The sequence below is a fragment of the Microchirus variegatus genome, assembly GCF_963457635.1.
Source record: "Microchirus variegatus genome assembly, chromosome: 9".
Classification (NCBI taxonomy): Eukaryota; Metazoa; Chordata; class Actinopteri; order Pleuronectiformes; family Soleidae; genus Microchirus; species Microchirus variegatus.
Window position 1 is genome coordinate 19,105,004 of NC_139810.1, and position 21,687 is coordinate 19,126,690.

Here is a 21,687-nt window from a genome sequence, read left to right on the forward strand (position 1 = left end):
TTACATAAATAATTAATTATCAGCTGATTCTAAGTAATTGATTTTTGGTGAACAAATCATGTTCAATTGGATCCGTGCTGGTTTGGTTCTGGCCAGTGGGACACGCCTGTTGTCTCGCTGTCAGCACTCAATTTCAGAGGCTCTTTATTTCTCACTTCTATCACAAAGTCGAGGTTATCTCGACACCCGTTCACACTTGTCATCTCCCTCATCTTGTTGGCATAAGCAGTGGGCAGTGGAGGGGATTACGTCAAATGGCTGCTCGTACAGTCAGCACACAGGACTAACTACTAGAGATGTGGCTGGAGCCAATTGTGGTGACATCACAAAATCTCATCAGCAGCTTGTGAATTGGTTGCCATGCTTGGGGAACCATGTGAGGTGTCTGTCTGAAATGTAATCTTGATCAAAAATTGAATATTTACGCACCGCTCCCTGAAATACAAAAATTCTGAGTGCAGCCTCTGTATGTTAATAAGCAACATTCTATTACTACTTTGCCCATTGCAGCAGGGTTTAAATGATGACTTATTTGATTGAGAGAGAGAGAGAGAGAGAGAGAGAGAGAGAGAGAGAGAGAGAGAGAGAGAGAGAGAGAGAGAGAGAGCGATGGCGTCATAATGGTTAATTAGACTTTTGTTAGTGTGCCAGCATTTCTTACAAATGCTGAACACATTTGTGTGGTGGCCTGGTATGACCAGAGATAGTGAAATCATTGTGAGAATGCACGCACACATATTGCACACACACACACACATGCACACGCACACACACACACAAGAGCAGGGACCTATTACATCTGTTTCTATGGTAACAGTTGCTTCGTTGCTTTGTCGCCATAGGAGCCAGGTTACCCTTGGAGATGGAACTGGCATGGGTGTGCCTGTGTGTCTGTGGATGTGCGTGGAAACAGCATTTTTGCCAAGGCTTGCGTGGCAGCCCACAGAGGCATTGTGCTCTGCCCTGAAGGGCCGGAGAGAAAATAGGTGTGGTCTGCCCGAAACAGCGGCGAGACATAGTGCAATTCTTCCCCTTATATAGTCACACAGAGCATAGCTCCTCCTTCACAGCAGGGGAGAGGATGACTGGAGGGCTTTGCTCAGACAGCAGTGAGGCTAGGTTTTTTTTTTTTGTGTTGGTGATATTTTGGCCTCCTTTGTGTTGAAAAATATGAATAAAACCAATATATTTTATGATAATCTGCTGTTATTTTACTAGACAACCAAACACAGAATAATAATAAGATGTGTCAGTCGGAATGATAAAATATTACACTTGTGTTCCTGCCAGCTAAAAACATAGATGGAGTTGGTGACTGTCTAATGTGTAAAAGGAAGGATGTGACATGCAGCAGAGGTTCCTGGCTGGAAGCTTAGATGTATGATGTATCAGTAGCAACTGGATTTGTCCATTTGTGCATAAAGTCCCTTTGGTGCCGTTTCAATGACTTTTTTGCTGGTAATAATGAGCTGGATGAATGAGAATCTTCACAGACATAAGACAGCACGGGGGGATCAGATGCTTTATTGCGAATACATTTGTCCTCCTGTTTTATTTTGAACAGTACATATTTGAACTTGCACTGTGTTCACCTGCTCATATACTGTGTCTGTGTGTGTGTGTGTCTGTGTGTCTGTGTGTGAGACAGAAATTTGCCAGGGGCCAGACCCTGCTGGACATGGTGTGTGGCCATCTGAACCTGCTGGAGAGAGACTACTTCGGTCTGACTTTCCAGGACACAGACAATTCCAAGGTTGGCCACACACACACTCACACCTGTTTACTTTTTTTTTTTTAAATATCTGTCGTTGTCTAGTCTGTAGCAGTTGAAATGCAGCCGTTCGAATCCATCAAAACCTCATCATGTGTTATTTTAATAACATTTAAGTTTTTACTTCAGAAAAAAGATAAAAGGAAGTATCATGTTATTGTCTTTATTTTGGTCGGAACATGGCATTGATTTCGGGACAAACAGCAGCCAGCAAACAACATCATTCCAGGTTTTGTAAAGCAGTAAGTCACTGGTTGTCCTTTAAACTGAGTTTAACTGCTTCCAGGTTTAAAGTGCCATTCATGGCCTTTAACCTTCAAAAATGCGATTAGACAGGTTGGCCTTTTAGAGATGGTGCATGTGGTCTACACCGCACAATGAAAAGCTGTAGTGACATTAAGTGGAAGGAGTTGGCGTCAGCTGGCATTTACAGCCCCAATATTGATGTTTTCAGAGTTTATAGACGCTGTTGTCAATTTTCTTCGTCACGTAAATATATTTGGCTCTCAGTTTGCGAGGTACAGCTTTTGAAATGTGGAAGAAGGATGCTTTTGTTGAGGTCATTGTTCCAAAGGATTCTCTCGTTCTTTCGTCTTCTTCAGAACTGGTTGGATCCTTCCAAAGAAATTAAGAAGCAAATCCGAGGTAAGTGCAGCACACACACACACACACACACACATGAACACACACACACACACACATGAACACACACAAAGAGGTAAATAAAGGAACACACAGTCTCTTTCTCAATTAACCTATTCTGTTTGTCCACAGTTGGTTCCTGGATTTTGGGATTTTCTGTCAAGTTTTACCCTCCAGATCCATCTGTGCTCATTGAAGACATCACCAGGTAGGTGGTGATAGCTGGTTTGTTTTGATAAATATAAATCTAGTCTACCGAGTCAGGCAGAGGACATTTTGATAGGGCTGGATTTTTCAAAAATGGCACAATAGTTACAGTAGAGTCAGCCCTAGATTAGGAGTTGACTTTAGTTTTCCAGCGAAGCAATGGTGTGTTTCTTCCCTGTATTCATTTTAAAGAAAGTTTGATGATTCTGCTGCTGCTGATGATGATGATGGGGAAAAAATAACTTTGAATCGGAGAGCAGAATCTGTGATATGTGATCACAAAGCATCGCAGTGTCTACAGTGGCTGCAATTACAGTAACCAGCTTTGGTCAAGATCAAATCAGAAGATCAGTTTTATGATCGAGAATCAGATTTCAATTTCCAATCAATGTGTCTTTTATGGTATCTTAAGAAGGCACATGGCCTGCTGCAATTTTCAAAATCGCAGAAGGAGTAATATTTTTTAAAGCAAAATACCTTTTTGGATCTTATATATCCCTCTCAAAATAATGACAACAACATATTTATTAACATTCCAATAACCTGGTATATAAGGACAATAATTTGCATGACACATGTTGTGGAAATTTTGCTGCTGGTGAAGAATGAAATAGAGACTTCTGCCGGCCGACAAGGTTTTATTTTCTTTGCAAAGAAAAAGTCAACCCACACACGAGTGGTTCAAGCTGAAGAAAGACCCAGAGCATGGCGAGACCTAAGCATTTATACCTGAGGAACACCCCTTTAACATCTCTTTGTCTGTTGAAGGGGTCTGCCCCTCCAGGCCGTGCTTTTACACCCCCAGGTATCGGCGTCGACCCCCCACAGAGGTATACTGCTGATGTTGTAGTTAGGTGTAAGTTGAGTATCGACATCCTAATTTGAGTGCACAAGAGGACCTGGTATCTTATGTTAGGAAAGAGGTGTTGGGCAGCTGTAGCTCTGAGACAAAGACATTAAATTTGCCATTACACACACTGTCATAAAAACAACCTTTACTGATTAACTTAATCCAAACAAGATCATAATAACGTGTGTGTTTATATCCTGACCTTCATGTAACTAAACTAAAACTTTGAATTGATTATTTAAAATGTGGCTGCCATTTGTCTGTGTGCGATATACTGTACGTTTCGACCTAAGTGCAGCCACAACATTAAAACAGATAACCGTATTAATTGCAGATATGGATTACATCACAATGGTATGCTGACATCCCACTGGATTATTTGCAGCAGTTGCACCTTTGCTTGTGTTTCCTCAGGTACTACCTGTGTCTGCAGCTGAGGGACGACATCCTATCCGGACGTCTTCCCTGCTCCTTTGTCACCCATGCCCTCCTGGGATCCTACACTGTTCAGGCTGAACTGGGAGACTATGAGCCAGAGGAACATGGACCCGACTACGTTAACGACTACCGATTTGCCCCCAACCAGACACGTGAGCTGGAGGAGAGAGTAATGGAGCTTCACCATAACTACAGGTCAGCGAACATATTATGTCTTCATGATTTTTTTTAAATTTGTAGGCTGAATATGAATGACATGATGAATCATATGTGATATTTGCATCATAGGGGGATGAGTCCAGCAGATGCGGAGGTTAACTTTCTAGAAAATGCCAAGAAGCTCTCGATGTATGGAGTGGACTTGCATCATGCTAAGGTACAGAGAGACACTTCTTGACTTTTTTCAACTGCCAAGCACTTCTCTATGTTATTTTGAAACGTCATGCCTGTGCTCACAAGGATTCAGAAGGAATTGACATAATGCTCGGAGTGAGCGCCAACGGACTGCTCATCTACCGAGACCGCCTCAGGATCAACCGTTTTGCCTGGCCCAAAATCCTCAAGATCTCTTATAAAAGAAGCAATTTCTACATAAAGATCCGCCCCGGAGAGGTAAATAAAAACTGCAATACTCTCGACTTATGATTTCATGCACTACCCCACGAGAAGAGCTCATGACAGTTTCCAGGACGAGGCTGACGGAAGAGGAATTGGAGCTAATTTAGTAAAGAGCCAACTCACAATTCTATTTCATGGTTTCACGGTTGTTAAAATTACATCATTGTCTCCCTCGACTTTTCCCACGAGAAGCGTAAATAGTAATTTCATGGTTTGAGAAAAGTTATTTCGGAGATTTATCAGCTGCAATCTATGTGGCAACTGACAAATAATATATTTTCAGACATTTTTTTCTACAGCTCTTATATGCTGTTATTAAATATTAGGCTGATAGGTCATGCTTTTGTTCTTCCCCACCTCCACGCTAACTCTCTGTGGTGACTTTAAAACCATATTAGGATTTGCACTTGGGCTTTATAGGGCCACATTACCCTCACTCTGGTTTTCATCTTCCTAAAATAATCAGGATATACTGTTTTCTTTCTTCACTCTTGGCCCTAGGGGTTTACAGAGTGTGTTTTATATCTGGTATTTAACTTGACGTCCTTATAGTAAATATTAAGGCTGTTCAGTGCACAGACTTTGTTTTGCCATTCTTTCCTCTTAAGCCTGCTGTCATTTTACATTTGCCTGGAGGCATGTTATTGTATTTAAAAGCCCCCTTTATTCTAAACTGTCCACACAGAATAGTTTGCACATGGATCAGAGGTTGTTTTCCTCCTTGTGATCGGCCCACTCGTGAGATCTAAAAGGACTGCAATATTGCTAATATCCTATTGATTTGAACGTGTCCTCTTCTATTCACACCACTGAGCATCTGACAGAGTGAGTGCAACAGCGGCTCATTTCTGGGTTGGTTAGAGATGGACATTTGTACATGACAAGGCAGATGCAATAATATATTTTTACAAGTTAACAGAAAAAACAATATGGATTTTTCGATTGCTGCGGAGAAAATACAATTCACCCTGCCACCACCTCTCCATCTCCCCCCCCCTCCCCGCCGCCCGACACTCACTCCCTTCACTCCCCCTTTTTGCTCCTTCACCTTCACCCATTCCCTTCACCGCCCAGTATGAACAGTTTGAGAGCACCATAGGCTTCAAGCTGCCAAATCACCGGGCCTCAAAGCGACTGTGGAAGGTCTGCATTGAGCACCACACCTTCTTCAGGTAGGAGCTGATTCCCCACAGACAGACACTCCTTTTTCTGCACTTTAACCCTGCATGAACAATTGTCACATTCGGGACGTGAGGGACTACTTCTTTGGCCAATGCTTCATATTTTCATACAGACATGAGTCAGAGTATTCTTCTTTCCGCGTGTAAGAAGTAAAATGTAAGTAGAGCTGGTTGAGTCTTGATTCAACTGACTCTTTAACCCGTGTAATAGATAAAAATGATGTCGGTCGAATTGTTAAATAGCCTAATAATAATAATAATAATAATAATAATAATAATAGGCGAATAATAACAATAATAATAATAATATTAATCATAATATTATTATTAATAATACTAATAATAGGCTAAAAATAATAACAATAATAATAATCATAACAATAATAATAATAATAATGATAATAATAATAATAGACAAATAATAATAATAGGCTAATGCTAGACAAACTTATCTATTGTTAACAAAACAACAACAAAGGATGAATTATTAGAATATACCCTCTCTGTCCCCAAAGAGTCATTCAATCTAATAGGTTTCTTTAGGCTTACTTGACAACAGAAAACTCTGCTGTCATAATAAAGCCAGTAACATCGCAGATTCAAAAATACCAGATCTAAAATAGTGAGTCCACACTTTCTACTATGTTAGTGGTTAGAGACAATGGGGCTAGGACTGAGTTTTCTTGGCGATTTAGCAATACTGACTCAAGTGACTCAAGTGACTCGCATAACCCGGATCATTTCAGTGAGTGACTCAGAATAACCCGAATCCTTAAAAGAGTTAAAAGAGTTTGCCAGGCCTAAATGTTAGACTGAAAATATTGTGTAAGTGTAGTGCATAACTTTAATGTCTGTCACATTCTGCCTGGTGACATTCCTGCACTGCACTGCACACAGGAAGTGTTTTCCTTTTTGTCATGACAGACCAGCAGGAATACGACTGAAAAGACAGAAGCGCCCACAGAAACTTTCATAGTTCAACACATCTAATTAAACGTATATGTAAAGAATACATATATTTTTTTTTTTAATTCATAACACCTTCCTGAACCTTCCTGCAGGTTGGTTTCTCCAGAGCCGCCTCCCAAGGGCTTCCTGGTGATTGGCTCCAAGTTCCGCTACAGCGGAAGAACGCAAGCCCAGACCAGACAGGCCAGCGCTCTCATCGACAGGCCTGCCCCGCTGTTCGACCGCTCTGTTAGTAAGAGGTACTTGCTGCCTCGCAGCATTGATGGTGGTGAGTGCCCGCACTATGTCCCCTATAATGTGCACCCATGTATCTCGTGAGGCAATAACCAAGCTGCAGCCCCCCCTCTGCTTTAGAAAAATGGTCAGAGGTTGTGCATGGAAACGCATCACTCTGTGTAAATATTTTAGCAAGTCCTTATTGATTTTGTGTGAAGAGAGTGCCCGCCAAACCTCAACACCAACTTAATCATTATTGGAATAAATGGTCCTTGTTAAATGTTTTCCAGTAGATCATGTCATGGAAGAGCTCATGTGGTTGATTTTTTTTAACCGTCATTACTTTTCCAAGCCTCAGCACTCGGTGATAGCATGGACCAGTTGTCCCAGCGAAGCTCCAGTGAACGCACGCAGTTCATGTCCAGGGAAGACCTAGACCAAGAGGGCAGCCTGGATCTGGACCATGAGCACTACCACTATCAGGACCAAGACCAGGACCAGTACGAGGACCAAGAGCTGGAGCAACATGAAGGTCAAGATCAGACGCAGGACGTCAACATCTCAACAAGGACTCGAGAGCTCAAGGTAGAGGATGAAGATAAACAATGGTTTGCACATATTTGCTTTCACTGCAGCACACACACGGTGAAATTAAATATCACTATTATTTGAAGAGGTAAGCTTTTACTGAGCCACAGACTTGTCAGGCAACAGTGTTCGCAAAAAAACATAAATCACAATTTTGAGAACAGTCCAGAGGAACATGCAAAAAGCAATTTGTTTTGCCGATGTCTGGAAAGAAACATCCCTCATGAACTTTTGACTAACACTTCCCATCCTTTTCTCTCTCTCACATTCCTGTTCATGAAAATTGACAACATCCCCCCCCCCCCCCCCCACCACCGCCGCCTTGAGTTTAATATGAGTCCCCTATACTCACTGTTTCTTAAACTTCCTACCAAAATCGAATGCTGCAGATAACAATGCTCTAACACCTCGCCCAGCTGTAATGTTAACTCTTTTTTTCTAACCCCCGCTCTTTCATTCTCTCACCTCTCTTATATCCACCTCATCTTTCCCCACAGAGTGAAGACACACTCGTTGACTCAAAGCCAGAGGTATTTTGGCCTTGAACCTTCGTGTCTGACTATGTGGTTTTCGGTGGTTGTAGGTCATGCACTCCCACTGTGTCAGTTTAAGCACGGGTTGTCGTTGTTTTTGATTGATCGTCTCCATAGGGAATGTTTTTTTGTTGTTTTTTTCCTACTCACAATTTCCATGATTCCTTTGAGTAGAATCCATGGAAGCTGCATGAACTGATCTTAAGATAAACCGACACGAAATATTTAATGTGCATTTGTTTAGGCTTGTCTTTTTTATCCCGGTGCCTGCTGGGAAATCATTGCAGAACGTAGACATTTAGCTCTTATCCAGAGTGTCTTTGAACAGCTCAACTCCAGCATTTATTTTTAGTAGTGATAGTGATTGAATATGTGATGTTATTTTATTAAACTAATTTCCTTTTGCATTTATATATGCTCACACCATTCATATAGAATGTAGTCCACATGTCCTCGAATGGCGTGGTAGTGTTAAAATGTACTGCAGGACACACTGACATCTTATTAGTCTGTTAACCTCCTGAGACCTCAAATGCGGACATTACATTTTTGCTGTTCCGCACCATGATATTTCATTTGTAAGAACGTTGACCCATTGACCTCATGTGGGGACACTGCCCGCACCATCTAGTAGCTCCCGACTGAAATATGGACAAGAGAAGAATCCTAATTGAATTTTATGAATGAAACTTGTATGTTTATGCACAATAACGTCTGTAGCTAGCTTCATATGGCATGCATAATTTGAGCAATATTAGCAAGCTACAACGTCTCATTACTCGTTTGAGGACATCGGGTCTATCGTAGCTCATATAGAAGCAGGTATATGTTTTATATAGGCGCCCTTTTATATTGTTTCCCAGGTACTATATTATTATTTTGCTTTTTAGGATTTACAGCAGCCATCTGGACAGAAAGCAGCCTAATTGTACATACTGTGAAACAAATTGAGGTGTAAATATTAACAGTCATCAATCTGTGTCCATCTGTTGTTCAGTTTTCTGTCCAGACCCATTGTCCTCATAGACTGACGTTGGTTTTGACTTAATATATCTAGAGTATGTAGAAAACTAACGTTTAATTTCAACTGAAATTAGGTCCTGCTAATCCCAAATAGTAAGGAGACATACAAAAACGCACGTCAAACACATGTCTGGGTCTCAGGAGGTTAAGAAATTTGTGATCATTTGTGGGATTGTGGACGAAGTACGGTGTCGCGACCCTCCTCATAAGTCAGGACAAAAAACACAGTTTCACACAGTTTTAATGAAACATTTTACAGATTTTAATAAACCAGCTAAAGAGTAAACGTGGAGCTGGAGGTCCGATGATCACAGAGAGCGTGAAGGGTGTCACCGCCAGGTCTAAGCGCAACGTGGGAGAATTATCTCCGCCCACATACCCTGCAAGACAAACAGAGATAGACAAGAATCAGGGAAAAGTAACAAAAACAAAACTACACCAGGCTCTGCTAAAGCAGGAGGTGCTGTCACGTACGGGATGATTATCCGCCTCTCCAAGCGCTCGAGTTCAGTCAATACATGACTGCAATAATTATCAGTTGGCCTGACACTGAAATGGATTGTCCCTGTCTTCTTGGCAGAATATTAAATGGCTTAGCAATCTTAGTCCAAAGCACAGATGGTGTCAACTGTTTGTCAACTGTCTGTCTGTCTGTTCGTCTGGCCGCCTGCCTTTTAACTCACCTGTAGCACTTTGTCTTTGCACGCATCTTCCCCCCCCCATCCCTACCCTGCCTCAAATCCTCTATAACCTCCCTGCTTTGCCCCCGAAAACCCCTTCACTTCATCTCACTTGCCCCCACTTTGGGCTCACCTCATGTATCGGACAAGGATTTGGCCATGCTTCGACCCAAACAGGAGGTACTGCTTGCCCTGTTTTTAAATGGCATGTGCTGTGTGTGATGCTCACCACGGGTGTGTTGTGTTTCATTTTCACATCTGTACTCGTCAGATACTTTAAAAGCACAGTAATCGGTGACAGGATTTTAGTTCAGGTTAAAAAAAAAAAAAAAAAAACTTTTTTTTTTTGCTGCAGCATGTTTATGCATGTTGGTTCCGTAAAAAATATTTTAGGAAAAATAAATATTGTCGAATTGGTTGTCCTTACAATTGGCAAATTTGAAATATTAACTTCAACGTTTAACAAACAAAAAACTGATTGAACTACAATGTGGTCTATACGATACATTATTCGCATTATTCTCCAATCATGTGGTATTTTACAGCACAATCACAACCAGAAAACAAGACAATCACAGACCATACCCCCACTGATTTAGAACTTAAATAGTAAAATAAAAGCCTGTGTTTCATTTTATTATTTAAATGACTATATCTACTGTTGCGTTTGTGCCCTTCGTTGTATGAGCAGCAGTTCCTGGATAAGCCAGAAGACGTTCTACAAAAGCACCAGGCCAGCATCAATGAACTGAAGAGAGCTTTGAAGCAGCCCAACAGCAAGATGGCCCAGAGGGAGAAACGCATCTCCTCAGCTACTCCTCCTGGTGGAACTCCAGAGCGGAAATCGGTAAGAGAAAAAAATACTATCCCGTGTCATTATCCTGACTGAACCACTATTAATTGAATACATTATAATTTAAAGTATGCTCAGACTTTAACACTTTTGTGTTGCCAACAGTTTGCTCCCACCGAGTATGAACACAAAACAATTTGAGGAAAAACAGTGTCAATGTGGTGTATTTTTTTTAAAATAATTTCTCAAATGGAGGAGTAGTGTATCTATAGCCAGGCTAATGCAACTGTTTACTCTATGTCAACATAGGCGACTGGTGATGGCAAATTGATTGTCAAGCAGGATGCCTTTGAAGGAGAGCTGAATGCTTACTCTAAAGAGAAGAGTAATACTGTTAGAAACACATGTGCGTCCTGGGCTGAAGCAAATACGAGCACATGCCAAACACTTATGGACTCTTTGAGAACTAGACCCGCAACCAAAACAGACTTTACAGAAACAGGACTAAGAGATATGAACCTCACGGATGATACATTAGCAACTAGCAGGCATCACAATTCAGTTTTAGCAAGAAACGGCTTTCAACAAAATGGATATGGATCTCCGCTGAGCAACGCGAGGAACGCAACGAACCACATAGATGCGAGGCATTGTCAGTGCGAGCACAACGCTCATCAGGAGAGACCAAAGAACTTTGAAAACTCGATGGCAGTGGAAATGCTGCCAAAGGGCAACAGGGCCAGAACTGAGAAAGACGCAATCCACTGTGAGAGTCAGAAAATGAAAGACTCAAGCCCCATGGGAGCAAAAGATTGCAACAAAACTGTGAACTCGCACTCTGAAGTCACCAAAATAGTTCCTCTGAAGCCACAGCGATCAAAGAAGTCTTTGAATAAGGAGAACAAAGGTGTAAACCCTCAGACCCAAAGCCTGTGTGATAGAGGCATCTTCGGAGCAGCCGGGGAAGAACACATGACAAAATCAAAAGACGGCTCCTGTGAGGCTGAAAGGAAACTAGACGATAATACTCTGCAGTCAGCCACAGATGTTGTCAAGGAAAACACAGCGGCCGCTGCGTACCACAGTGAATTTACAATGTCACATCAGCCGCAGACTCATCTACATCTGCTGATAAAGAACGGTTTGTATGGACAACAGGAGGGCAGAGACAGCAGAGATGCAGCAGGGAACTATCAGTGGACAAGAGGAGCAGGAGTCCTACGTGAAGATCATTTTCAGAACAACTCGGAGGTGAAAGAGAATCTCTTGTCGAGCTCCAAATTTCCAACTGCTCCTCCTCGAACGCTTCCTCTGAGGACGCAGTGGTCCAGAGAGGGACAGAGCAAAATGGACAACAGCCACATCCACTACAGGATGCCCAGCCAAGAAACAGCCAAGAGGAAGCAAGCGGTAAAACCACCCCCCCCCCCAACCTGTTTGTCAATCATGGGAAAGTAAAACATTGCATGAGCTTCAGGCGATGTCATGCAAATCTTGTTTTTACCATCTATAAAACATACAAGCAAAAATCCACATCCTTACCGAACTCATGTGACTGTATGAGAAAGCAAAAGTCCACGTTCCTCCGCATCGCTTCATTGACTGACTCAATTCACGTCCATGGCCCATGGAGCTCTTTGCTTTCCCCTTTGCGTTCCCCCACCTCTGCAAAGCTTGACATCTGCTTGGCCATCTCAGAACCCTGCGGGCCTTTAAGCAAAAGTTCCCATTGCTTAAGCTTCAGGTGTTTGTTTTTTTTTCTCACCCTAAACTTGTCACGTAAAAAACACGTGGTCTCTCCTTCCAGCATCCTCACAGACTTAAAAGGTGGCTGCTGTTGCAAGGAGTGCAAGACTTTTCCACCATTTTTTTTGTTGTTGTTCTATTTTGATTTGAATCCCTTCTTTAGAAAATGGCTGAGAGCGGCATTTGAACCACATGTTCTGCCTTGGCACCTCTGCAGCAAAAAAGCAGAAAATGAAAGAAGACAATTCGATGTAATCGCAGGCTGCAGAGCTGCCAAACCCCTTCTGAGCTCGGGCATTCCTGAGCCACATTTATACAAATATGAATACCTTTTTTTTACCTGAAAGGGATTTTGAAAACTCTTAACCTTTCAGTGCATGGCATTACCATTGCACTTGCAGTCATTTAAACAATGTCGGCCTGTGAAATATACCCAATGTGCATGCCTCTGACAGCAGTCTTCAACTACTCACAGTATCCGGGGATACTCATGTATGTTTACTGTGCAAGTTTAACCTCCACATTTGACGGACACGATGCAGTGGTTGCATTTTTATAAATAATGGAGTGAAGGCCACGAGGTCAAAAACTGTGAGTTGAAAACATGTCGGACGTTTAATAACGCTTCAGTCGAAACCTCTTAACTTTCTGCTTCTGCTCTTTCATGATTCAATTTGAATGGATTAGTTTAAGTGCACGCAGTGGTTATACATTAGGAAAAAAAAGATATGCTGATTTGTAGCTTTGCATATGAACAGATGCGTTACTGGTCGTCTAATAAGCTGTCCTTGTTGTCCATTTCTCTTCTATAGGAGACGCCTCCCACACCTGCTATTCACGAGGAGCCATTCAGTGACGCTTCTGTGAGTCACCGCTCAGGCTTTACTTGTCTCTTCTGCATTTAGCTTTATTTTTAGTCACACTTTGGAAAAGTAAACAAATCTCGTTGTTTAACACACTCTTCTTCATTATGTTTTTAATTAGCATATTTGATGGCTCTTGTCTGGTCTCCTTAAAAGTGTAGTCACTCACTTCTTTTTCCTGCCTGCAGGGACTACAGATGTAAACAAGCTGTGTACTCTCTCTGTTAACTAATGTCAATAAATTAATGCAATTGGAAAACAGGCCTTCAATTTTAACTCTCATTAGTAGAGGAACACTTTTTTCCCCCCCTGGAGCTTATTCTTTCCTTGTAGTATGAGATTCTGTTTTGCTGTTAATATTCAATATTATCTGCCTCTGTCAGAGGGAACCCTGGGAGATGCGGCTGGGCTCAGTATCAGAGGACGACCAGGACCAAGACATCCTGTACCTGAAGGAAACTCACCTGGGGATTGAGCGCAAATGTTCCAGCATCACGGTCAGCTCTACGTCCAGCCTGGAGGCAGAAGTGGATTTCACCGTCCTCACAGACCTGCACACGGGCATGGAGGAGTTCTCTAGGGGGATGTCGGAGCTGGGAGAGAGGGATTTTTCACCAGACAGGGGTTTGTACCTGGGCATTGACACACTTCCGCAGCCTGTGCTTCCCTCTGAGCCTCCTCCTCCGTTAGTATCGGCGCCTCAGTCCAGAGGAGCCAGCGGCAGCAGCCCTCCGGCTAAGCAGTTCCAGGTTGAAGAAGTCAGACCAGAGGTCAAACGAGCCGACGTTCAGGTACAGCAAACTTTTTTTCTGTATGTCATGTGTCTGAAACCTTTCAGACGTTTCTGCTCCTGTACTAGTTGATATAAATCAGGGGTCACCAACGTGGTGCCCGCGGGCACCTGGTAGCCCGCAGGCAGCCAATACGGTGCCCGCGGGCACACTTCTCTTCAACTCACTTGCATGTATCCGTATGATCGCTCAGTAAAATATCTTTGATATTGTTTATAAAACTTGGTAATCGTTAGGAGTAAGCACTGGAATTAATGTGTATGCAGTTGAATGCATAATATTAATCATTTAAATGGTAAACAAACAAAAAAATATTATATGGTAGCCCTCCATATTATTTTTTACGCTTAAGGTAGCTCTCTGTCTCAAAAAGGTTGGTGACCCCTGATATAAATGAATAAATCTGGATCTGTTTACGAGCAAAGGCGAGTATGAACACAACGTACCACAACATGAGAGATAGCTGTTGTGTTGTGTATCTACGACACGTTAAGTGTGATGATGCAACTAAAACCAAGTCTGAAATTGTGAATTTGAAGGATCAGGTTGCTGTTTAATGTAAGCATGTAAATCTGAACAGTGCTATTTAACACAAACACATAATGTGTGTGTGTGTGAATGGGTGAATATGACTTATTAAGTAAAGCACTTAGAAAGGTTGTTTAAAAGGTTCTAATGCAAACTGTTGATATATCATGGCACATTATAGGGCATATCTTCAACAGTCACTGAATCATAGCAAATGGACTTATTATTTATAGTATTTCAGTACGCAATATTTATATTACTGACGACATTTCACCGTTTTCTCCCAAGAGTCTTTTCCTCAGTTCTGAAAGCTGATACCCAGGGAATTGAACCCGAGTTGAGTGTGGGCTGTGCTCACTGTAACTCTAGTGTGTCCTTACAACGCTTGTTGTACTGCTCCAATTTTTCATAGCATGAAATCCAATGCAGGGTGATTTACGATTTAAGAAAAAGGGAGTTAAAAAGAGAGCAACAGATGTTTAAAAAAAAAAAAAAACAGGTGGAGACAATAAAATTAACAGAAATAGAGCTGTTACAGTATTTCCATTGTGGTTAGAAAAACAAGGTAATTGTGGTGTGATCACACTGCAAGTATTTGTCACTGAGATGTGATTTTTCTGTGTGTGTTGTTGGTCTGGCTTTGTTTCATGATTTGAATAGTAATTAAATGTTGTGTAAAGTGAAGAGAAAGAGCTAAAAAAAAAAGGTTGTGTTTTATATATTGATGCATTTGATGGAGTGACAGTGAGTGGCTGTATTGAAACATGCAGGTTCCTCTTTCCAGCTCATGGTTACAGTCTTTTCTATGTTGAATCACAGCCGCTTGTGTTTCTTCAGTTTTATTATTTTTGCATCAATAGCTTAAATGAATACTAAGTGCTTCCAGGTGCTTCCTTGTTGAATCCTGGCTTTTCCAAGGTATGTCTTTCTAACTATATCTAACTCCTAGCTTGTTTTAGTTAAACACTTGTTCCTTTGTTCTTCTCTCAAGCCTGTAGTTCCCAAAAAACCAAAGAGATCAGTACCTGTGTCATCGTCCGTTGACCGAGAGCATTCATACAGAGAAGCCAGTCGCACCCCTGCAGTGACGCCCCTGAGCCGGGAGGCCAGTGATGTCATGCCCACAGTGAGGAAGACGGATGTCAGGACAGAGACTCAACCCAATGGGTCAGAGGTCACCACGACTATCGTGGAGTTCACAGATCAGGTTAGCATCATATTTAAGAAGAATAAGAAGAATCTGAACACTGGAACTGTTGTGTTTCACTTCCCTTGCTCTCCTGTTAAAAAAAAAGCAGGATGTCAGTTCTGTATTAATCAAGTCACAAATCTAGGTTTGTCTGTTTCAGGACCACGGCATCGCTGGCCTAAGTGAAGTCTGTTTCTCGACGAGACAGAGTGTTTCTCCTGTGAGTACAAAGAGAGGGGGGGAAAAACCTCTCCAATTTTAACTCAACCTGCAGCAGGAACATTCCTGATCTCCAGGGTTCAAACCTACTTAGACACAGCAGACATACATTTACAACCATATCTGACTGGATATCCTGAAATATGAGCTTCGCCGCTTGTTTGTTGACAGTATTATTTGTCTAATATTGCGGGCTTTTGCTTTCCCAGGTTCACATGGGGAGTCTTGGGAGGGAGGCAGCAGGTTCACCCATTCTCGTTACCGAGAATGTTACCTCGGCAACCACTCAAGTCACCAAGGTAGAGACGTCAAGTGAATCTAAAAAAGCACAGCATTTCATGACTATTACTATAATAAACTGGATTTTACTGCATAATGAGGTGAGCAGCTCATCACTGCTGCCTAAACATATACATACATTCAAAGCATGAACTTAATGCAACACTTTGTCCTTGTTTTGTTATGGACTCAGTCTTTACATAACTTGACTAATGACACATATGAAGTTGTAAGTCTCTGGATTCTATTTGTAGCTCATGCCACTGCAAGAGCTGTTGACACAGAATTGGCTCAGACTTGTGGCCATAACTCATGAGTGTTTTCCTCACACATTTTTGCCAGTACAATATCTTAGTGCTCAATACACAGGGGACACGGATAAGCCGTAATACCCAAGTGATGGTCTTATTAAAACTCACTTACTTATTCTGACTTTTTGGTTTAACAACATTTTAAAAAAGCGAAAGACCTGGAAATAGGTTAAACGCAAAAAGCTACTGTGTGTTGCAGACGGTGAAAGGAGGATATTCAGAGACCAGGATCGAGAAGAGGATCATAATCACAGGAGATGATGATGTGGACCAGGAACAGGTGAGAATGAAAAAGTGTGGATGAAGCAGTGAAATCACTCCATTTTGCAATTGATGTGATCTCTGCTGTTTAATTAGGAATATTTCAACACCAGAAGTATTTTAAAAAAAGGTGCATATTGTGGTTTTTGTTGATGTACTTGAATTTAGATAAGAAGTCGGTTTAAGCCAGGTATTCTTATATCCAGTATTTATTGTATATGTTGTATATTTACCCTAATCCTTGCATTTGTACTGTCATTTATCCTGGGACTGTCAAAGAAACGGTACTCAAGATTTAAACTCACACACACACACTCACACCTCTCTGCCTGCAGGCTCTGGCTATTGCAATACAGGAAGCCAAGCAGCAGCATCCAGACATGCAGGTGACCAAGGCAGTCGTCGTCAGGGAAACAGAGTCGTCCACTGAGGATCGACACAACGCATCAGAGGTACAGCTGCCATTTTGACTCCAAAAGATAAATGGCCTCTTCTGACGTTTCTGAGGGATTTGAGGTTGACCGTCTTTCTTTTGTCCATCTGCAGTCCTGATTTGCTGAGACAAGAGTGCCCCCCTGTGGACAAGATGTGTCTGTGCCCAACCTGAAAATCCCCAACCTACTGTCAGTGACGCTCAAACGGGCGCCTCCTGTACATGTTCACACACACACACAGAGCTGAACCTGGACTTCTTTCAAATCCTCCTCTCTGTTTTTCATTCAAGCAACACATTGTTGCAACCGTTTTGCTATTAGTTCGGAAAACAATTACGTTCTTTGATTGGTCGACAGTATGCAGGTACGTATACTAGAGTACCAAACCGAGATGTAATCCAACTAAATTCCCACCAAAGCTCTCAGGACCTCGATACTTAAACCACCTGCTTCAGTACTCCAGGTCAAAGAGACAGAAAGTGTAGAAGGAAATTATTTAGATGATCTGTTTAACTCAAGTCACAATTATGTCAGGATACATTCACACACGTCATGTGCAGAACAAATCGTCTGGAATATTAGGAATGTGTGGGAAAACATTGCCAGAGAAGTGTCCGTCGCCTTGGACTAAAAAAAAAAAAAATCACCAAACTCCTGCTGTGTGTGCTGATAATAAAAACTACTGTGTTGTTCTTCCACTTTGTCACAGCATCCGTTACATGTAGCTGCAGCACAAAAGCATCCAGCAAACCAGGGTTTAGTGAGAGCAGAGGACTTAAAAATTCAGTGTTTAGTTTACGCTCCTTCATAATCAGTTAGGTCAACAAAATTGAGCTTCGTCACACCGACTGATGAGAGTGCATCCATTATCATACTGGCCGGGCCAGATCCTCTGATGATGGTGGTGGTCCTCAAATGTTGGTTTGGAGACCAAAGCTGGAGTCAGATCCACACACTTCCATCGATCTGATTCTCACTTGATATGTGGCTGGCATGTATGCAAAGACAAAGACAGAAACTGCTTCAACATGATGGACGTTGGATTTGGATTTTCCTGCATTTCGGCCCTGGACAGTAGAACCTGTTAATACACACTGTGTACATGTTTTTAATTCAAATGGTGGCGAAGTAGTTTCTGAGCATGCTGATGTTTCAGAGTTAGCCCAGTTTCCCCCCCCCTCCTCCTCCTTTCCCAGCCTTTAGACGTGCTTTCAGAATCCACTTGGATATTCTGGAATGTCACTTTGGCCATTTTGTGTAGTAAGTACGTAGAGTAGGTTCGCACCCTCGTTCAAGTTGCAGAAAAAGGACTGCTGCATTAGTAAAAATAAAAAAACTTGAGATAATATTTGCATGATTTCTTGCATTATTGGATTTTAATTGAGGAATATGGATATGAACTAATATTAGGGATGGATCACGAGATTCCAGGATCAAGACGGAAAGACCGTGAGAAATCACAAAGACGTCAATGCTGAATTAGTCTTAGTCGGAGGTCAAATCTGAGCTCAGACATATAAGAAAGGAAATTAAGCTTCCTGGCAGGAAATGAAAAGTATTCATCATCAGAGCAAATGTGGGAAGGTTCATTTCAGTACGCAATATATTTCTGTTGTTTGTTAATCCCCACATCCAGTGATCGATCGCACATTCCTTTTTTTCCCTCTTTGATTTACAATCATTTAAACAGTTCAATCTAATTTCCTGTCTCTGGTGCTGTATAATATATCTTTACATATCAGTGTGTACCTTTAAATATATATGTTTCCCAATACTGGAACATGAAGTAGACTTGTGATGCCAACAATCAGTTGTGATGTTTTTCATAGCTGTTGTTAACTTCTTCACCATTCAAGAGTCTCTGCTGAAATAGTATGAAATAGTATTGTGTGCATCAGCGCCCGACCTTTAAGTGCAGTGTTATGAATAAATAAAATATAGAGCAGGGGTAGCATCTTTGAACTTTTAGTTGTGTGTGATTTGATACATGATTGTTAGAGGGATGCCATAGACATGAATGTGTGCCAATGAAGGTAGCAGTCTAATTGTACAAACTCTGATTTTGTAAGAATTTAACTTGAAATACTAGCTACTTTTAAATTACACAAGTGCCAGAAAGTCAAAAAAAAACAAAAAAACGCATGAACTTGACATGGCCAAGTTTCTCTTTTGGCTAAAAGGTGTCATCGAAACAGACGAAAAGAGTCTAATGCAAAAATGTACATATTATGTATTTGAATTGAAAACATGCGGCAGCAAATCATTCATCTGTGAAAACATAATGTTAAGAACTGCCATGTCAGGTTTATAAAAGTACGGCTAACTTTGGCTTTCAGACACTTCGATTTCCAGTTAATGTTTCACATGTGCGGTGCAGTGACTCCTGTTGTGTTTTATATTTTGGTTCCAAATCCTTTAAGGTGGCGTATTCTTATGGATATGGGTGTCAAAACTTGGAAGGTGCAAGAAAAAGGCTGTGCAAACCTTGTACATGTTTATATGGTGGTGTTTGGTGGATTGTGAAGATGTAAAGTAGTTAATGGCCATGAAGTTTATTTACACTAGGGTGCACCAGTTCACTAGAACGATGGGATATGTTGCTCATCGACAAGCAAATGAAATCCTTCTCATGATCATCAACTTGAGGCAAAATTAGACGGGGAAATTGTCCAAATCACGCTCGAGTCATCTTCACCTCCCTCTGTCCACAAAGGATCTCAAGAAAATCCGACATGCAATAAACCGCGATGATTGGCAGACGCTAAACTGCAGCTCGGTCCTGAAGTCTGATTGGATGAACTCTGGCTGACCCTTTAAACCTTTCCCACTCTTATCTGTAAAGCCCTTTTCCTCCTCCTCGTCATCCTCATCCTCCACAGCAGCTTCATCTCCTCTGCCCTGCTGCTCCTCCATTGCTTGGTGCTGTGTCTTTGCTGTACATTGTACTTGCACACCTTCAAAATGAATAAACAGGAGAGGAAAGAAATGACAAAACCAAAAGGGGAATCTCTTGTTTGATCTCACATATTTATCTGCAATTTCCTTTTCGCCCTTTAATACCACTAATGAAACGCAGCGACTCCAGCTCGAACATTTCTCATGAAACAATGCAACGTAAGTTAAGGCTTTTGGCGAATGACATGAGTGAGTGTGTGTGTGTGTTAACTTGTGTCCCAGAAAAACAAAACCCTGTAGGGGAGGGGTTGTAAAATAACAAAACACTGCCCTAAATTGTCCTTGTTTTTTTAAAAGTATAGGAACAAATAAAACTTCCCCCAAAACCATAGATGAAACAGGAGCCACTGAACAGCAGAATTACAACATTAATGACTAAACTGAGACGCACATTTCAAACCCAACTGAGCAGTGACTCTCCTGAACCTGCCTTTAAAGTGTCTCAGGCAGACTGCTGATTGCTCTCAGCTGTGGGAGAACACAGGTGCCTCCAATAGCTTCTGATTAACTAAATCTGTGACCTCTAGTTTGAGTCTCTGTCTCTTACAGTGTGGATATATATTACATTTCTACCTTTGTGAGGACCAGTTTGACAAGACGTTACAGAATACATCTAGGAAAAGACATTATGACTAAACCTGACAAACCTTAAAATGGCTTTAATGTTGTGTTTCTCAGTCCTGGTCCCTGGAAGCCTGATAACGACCCATTTATTTGAGTCAGGTGTCAGGTTGAAACAGTTGGCAGAGTGTCTCCAGGACCAGGGTTGAGAAACACTGCCTTAATGTTTGAAAGTTAGAAGTAGGTGGGGAATCAACCTGTAGTTACTGTGTTTATGGCATTACTAGTGCAGTGCCTGTAGGAAGTCTGTATTCCTATAGTGGGAGCTGAAGAAGATTTTTTCATGCATGATAAGATAACATAAAGGCTAACATAATACAAACACTGTGCAATGTCTTTAGGCACAACGCAAATCAAATACGCCTTGTAAAGAGATTCCAGCGTGGCTGACAGTCACAAAACAGCTAGCTACGCTAATGTTAATTGTAGCCTCGCTAGCTTACCTTTGGAAACAGGTTCGCCAAGTTAGCCGCTGCCTACCCGTTGTTGACACAGACAATCAACGAAAGTGCAGCGTGATGAATCAGCAAAAATTAAAATTACGCCAAAAATCAAGGATGCATCGGGCCATACTTAACCCATATCCAAAATCTTAGGTCGATCTGATGAACGGTCAGCGAGATATGCCCGACACAGACACAATTGCTTTATAGATAGATAGATATTACTATAGATAGATAGATAGATAGAGTGTCCTCACAAAAATAGTGTGAGTATGAGTTTTTAAAATGAAAGGATTACTTTATCGATTTGCATTTAGCTTTGTATTACTAGAATAGGGCTTGACTTTTTGAAAAAGTGTTCTTCCCATCTTCTTTCCCCTAAATTGAGAAATATCTTCATTCTTTTTTTTGTTACGTGCCCACCAGTGACACTTTGGTCCTGTTAGCGTAAAGCCTTGTTTATACTCACACGTCGCGACATGGCGCAGGGCTCTGCAGACTGCGCCCGACCATACAATATAAACGGCCAGCCTTCCAT

General features: G+C 41.6%; 1 protein-coding gene across 1 annotated transcript in view; it reads left to right on the forward strand.

The window, feature by feature from the left end:
• The window catches only part of LOC310932179 (band 4.1-like protein 1), a gene marked incomplete at both ends in the record, with an annotated part of 19,517 nt that extends 2,269 nt beyond the window's left edge, over positions 1–17,248 (forward strand). Inside the window, 21 exon segments of the mRNA XM_083895472.1 lie at positions 1,649–1,753; positions 2,374–2,416; positions 2,546–2,621; positions 3,885–4,103; positions 4,197–4,284; positions 4,368–4,520; positions 5,601–5,698; positions 6,769–6,944; positions 7,245–7,477; positions 7,978–8,010; positions 9,867–9,896; positions 10,408–10,563; positions 10,819–11,919; positions 13,068–13,118; positions 13,502–13,909; positions 15,429–15,644; positions 15,787–15,846; positions 16,055–16,144; positions 16,635–16,715; positions 17,032–17,148; positions 17,243–17,248. Of these exon segments, the coding sequence (XP_083751598.1) occupies positions 1,649–1,753; positions 2,374–2,416; positions 2,546–2,621; positions 3,885–4,103; positions 4,197–4,284; positions 4,368–4,520; positions 5,601–5,698; positions 6,769–6,944; positions 7,245–7,477; positions 7,978–8,010; positions 9,867–9,896; positions 10,408–10,563; positions 10,819–11,919; positions 13,068–13,118; positions 13,502–13,909; positions 15,429–15,644; positions 15,787–15,846; positions 16,055–16,144; positions 16,635–16,715; positions 17,032–17,148; positions 17,243–17,248 (3,540 nt within the window).
• Between the last annotated feature and the right edge of the window lie 4,439 nt (positions 17,249–21,687).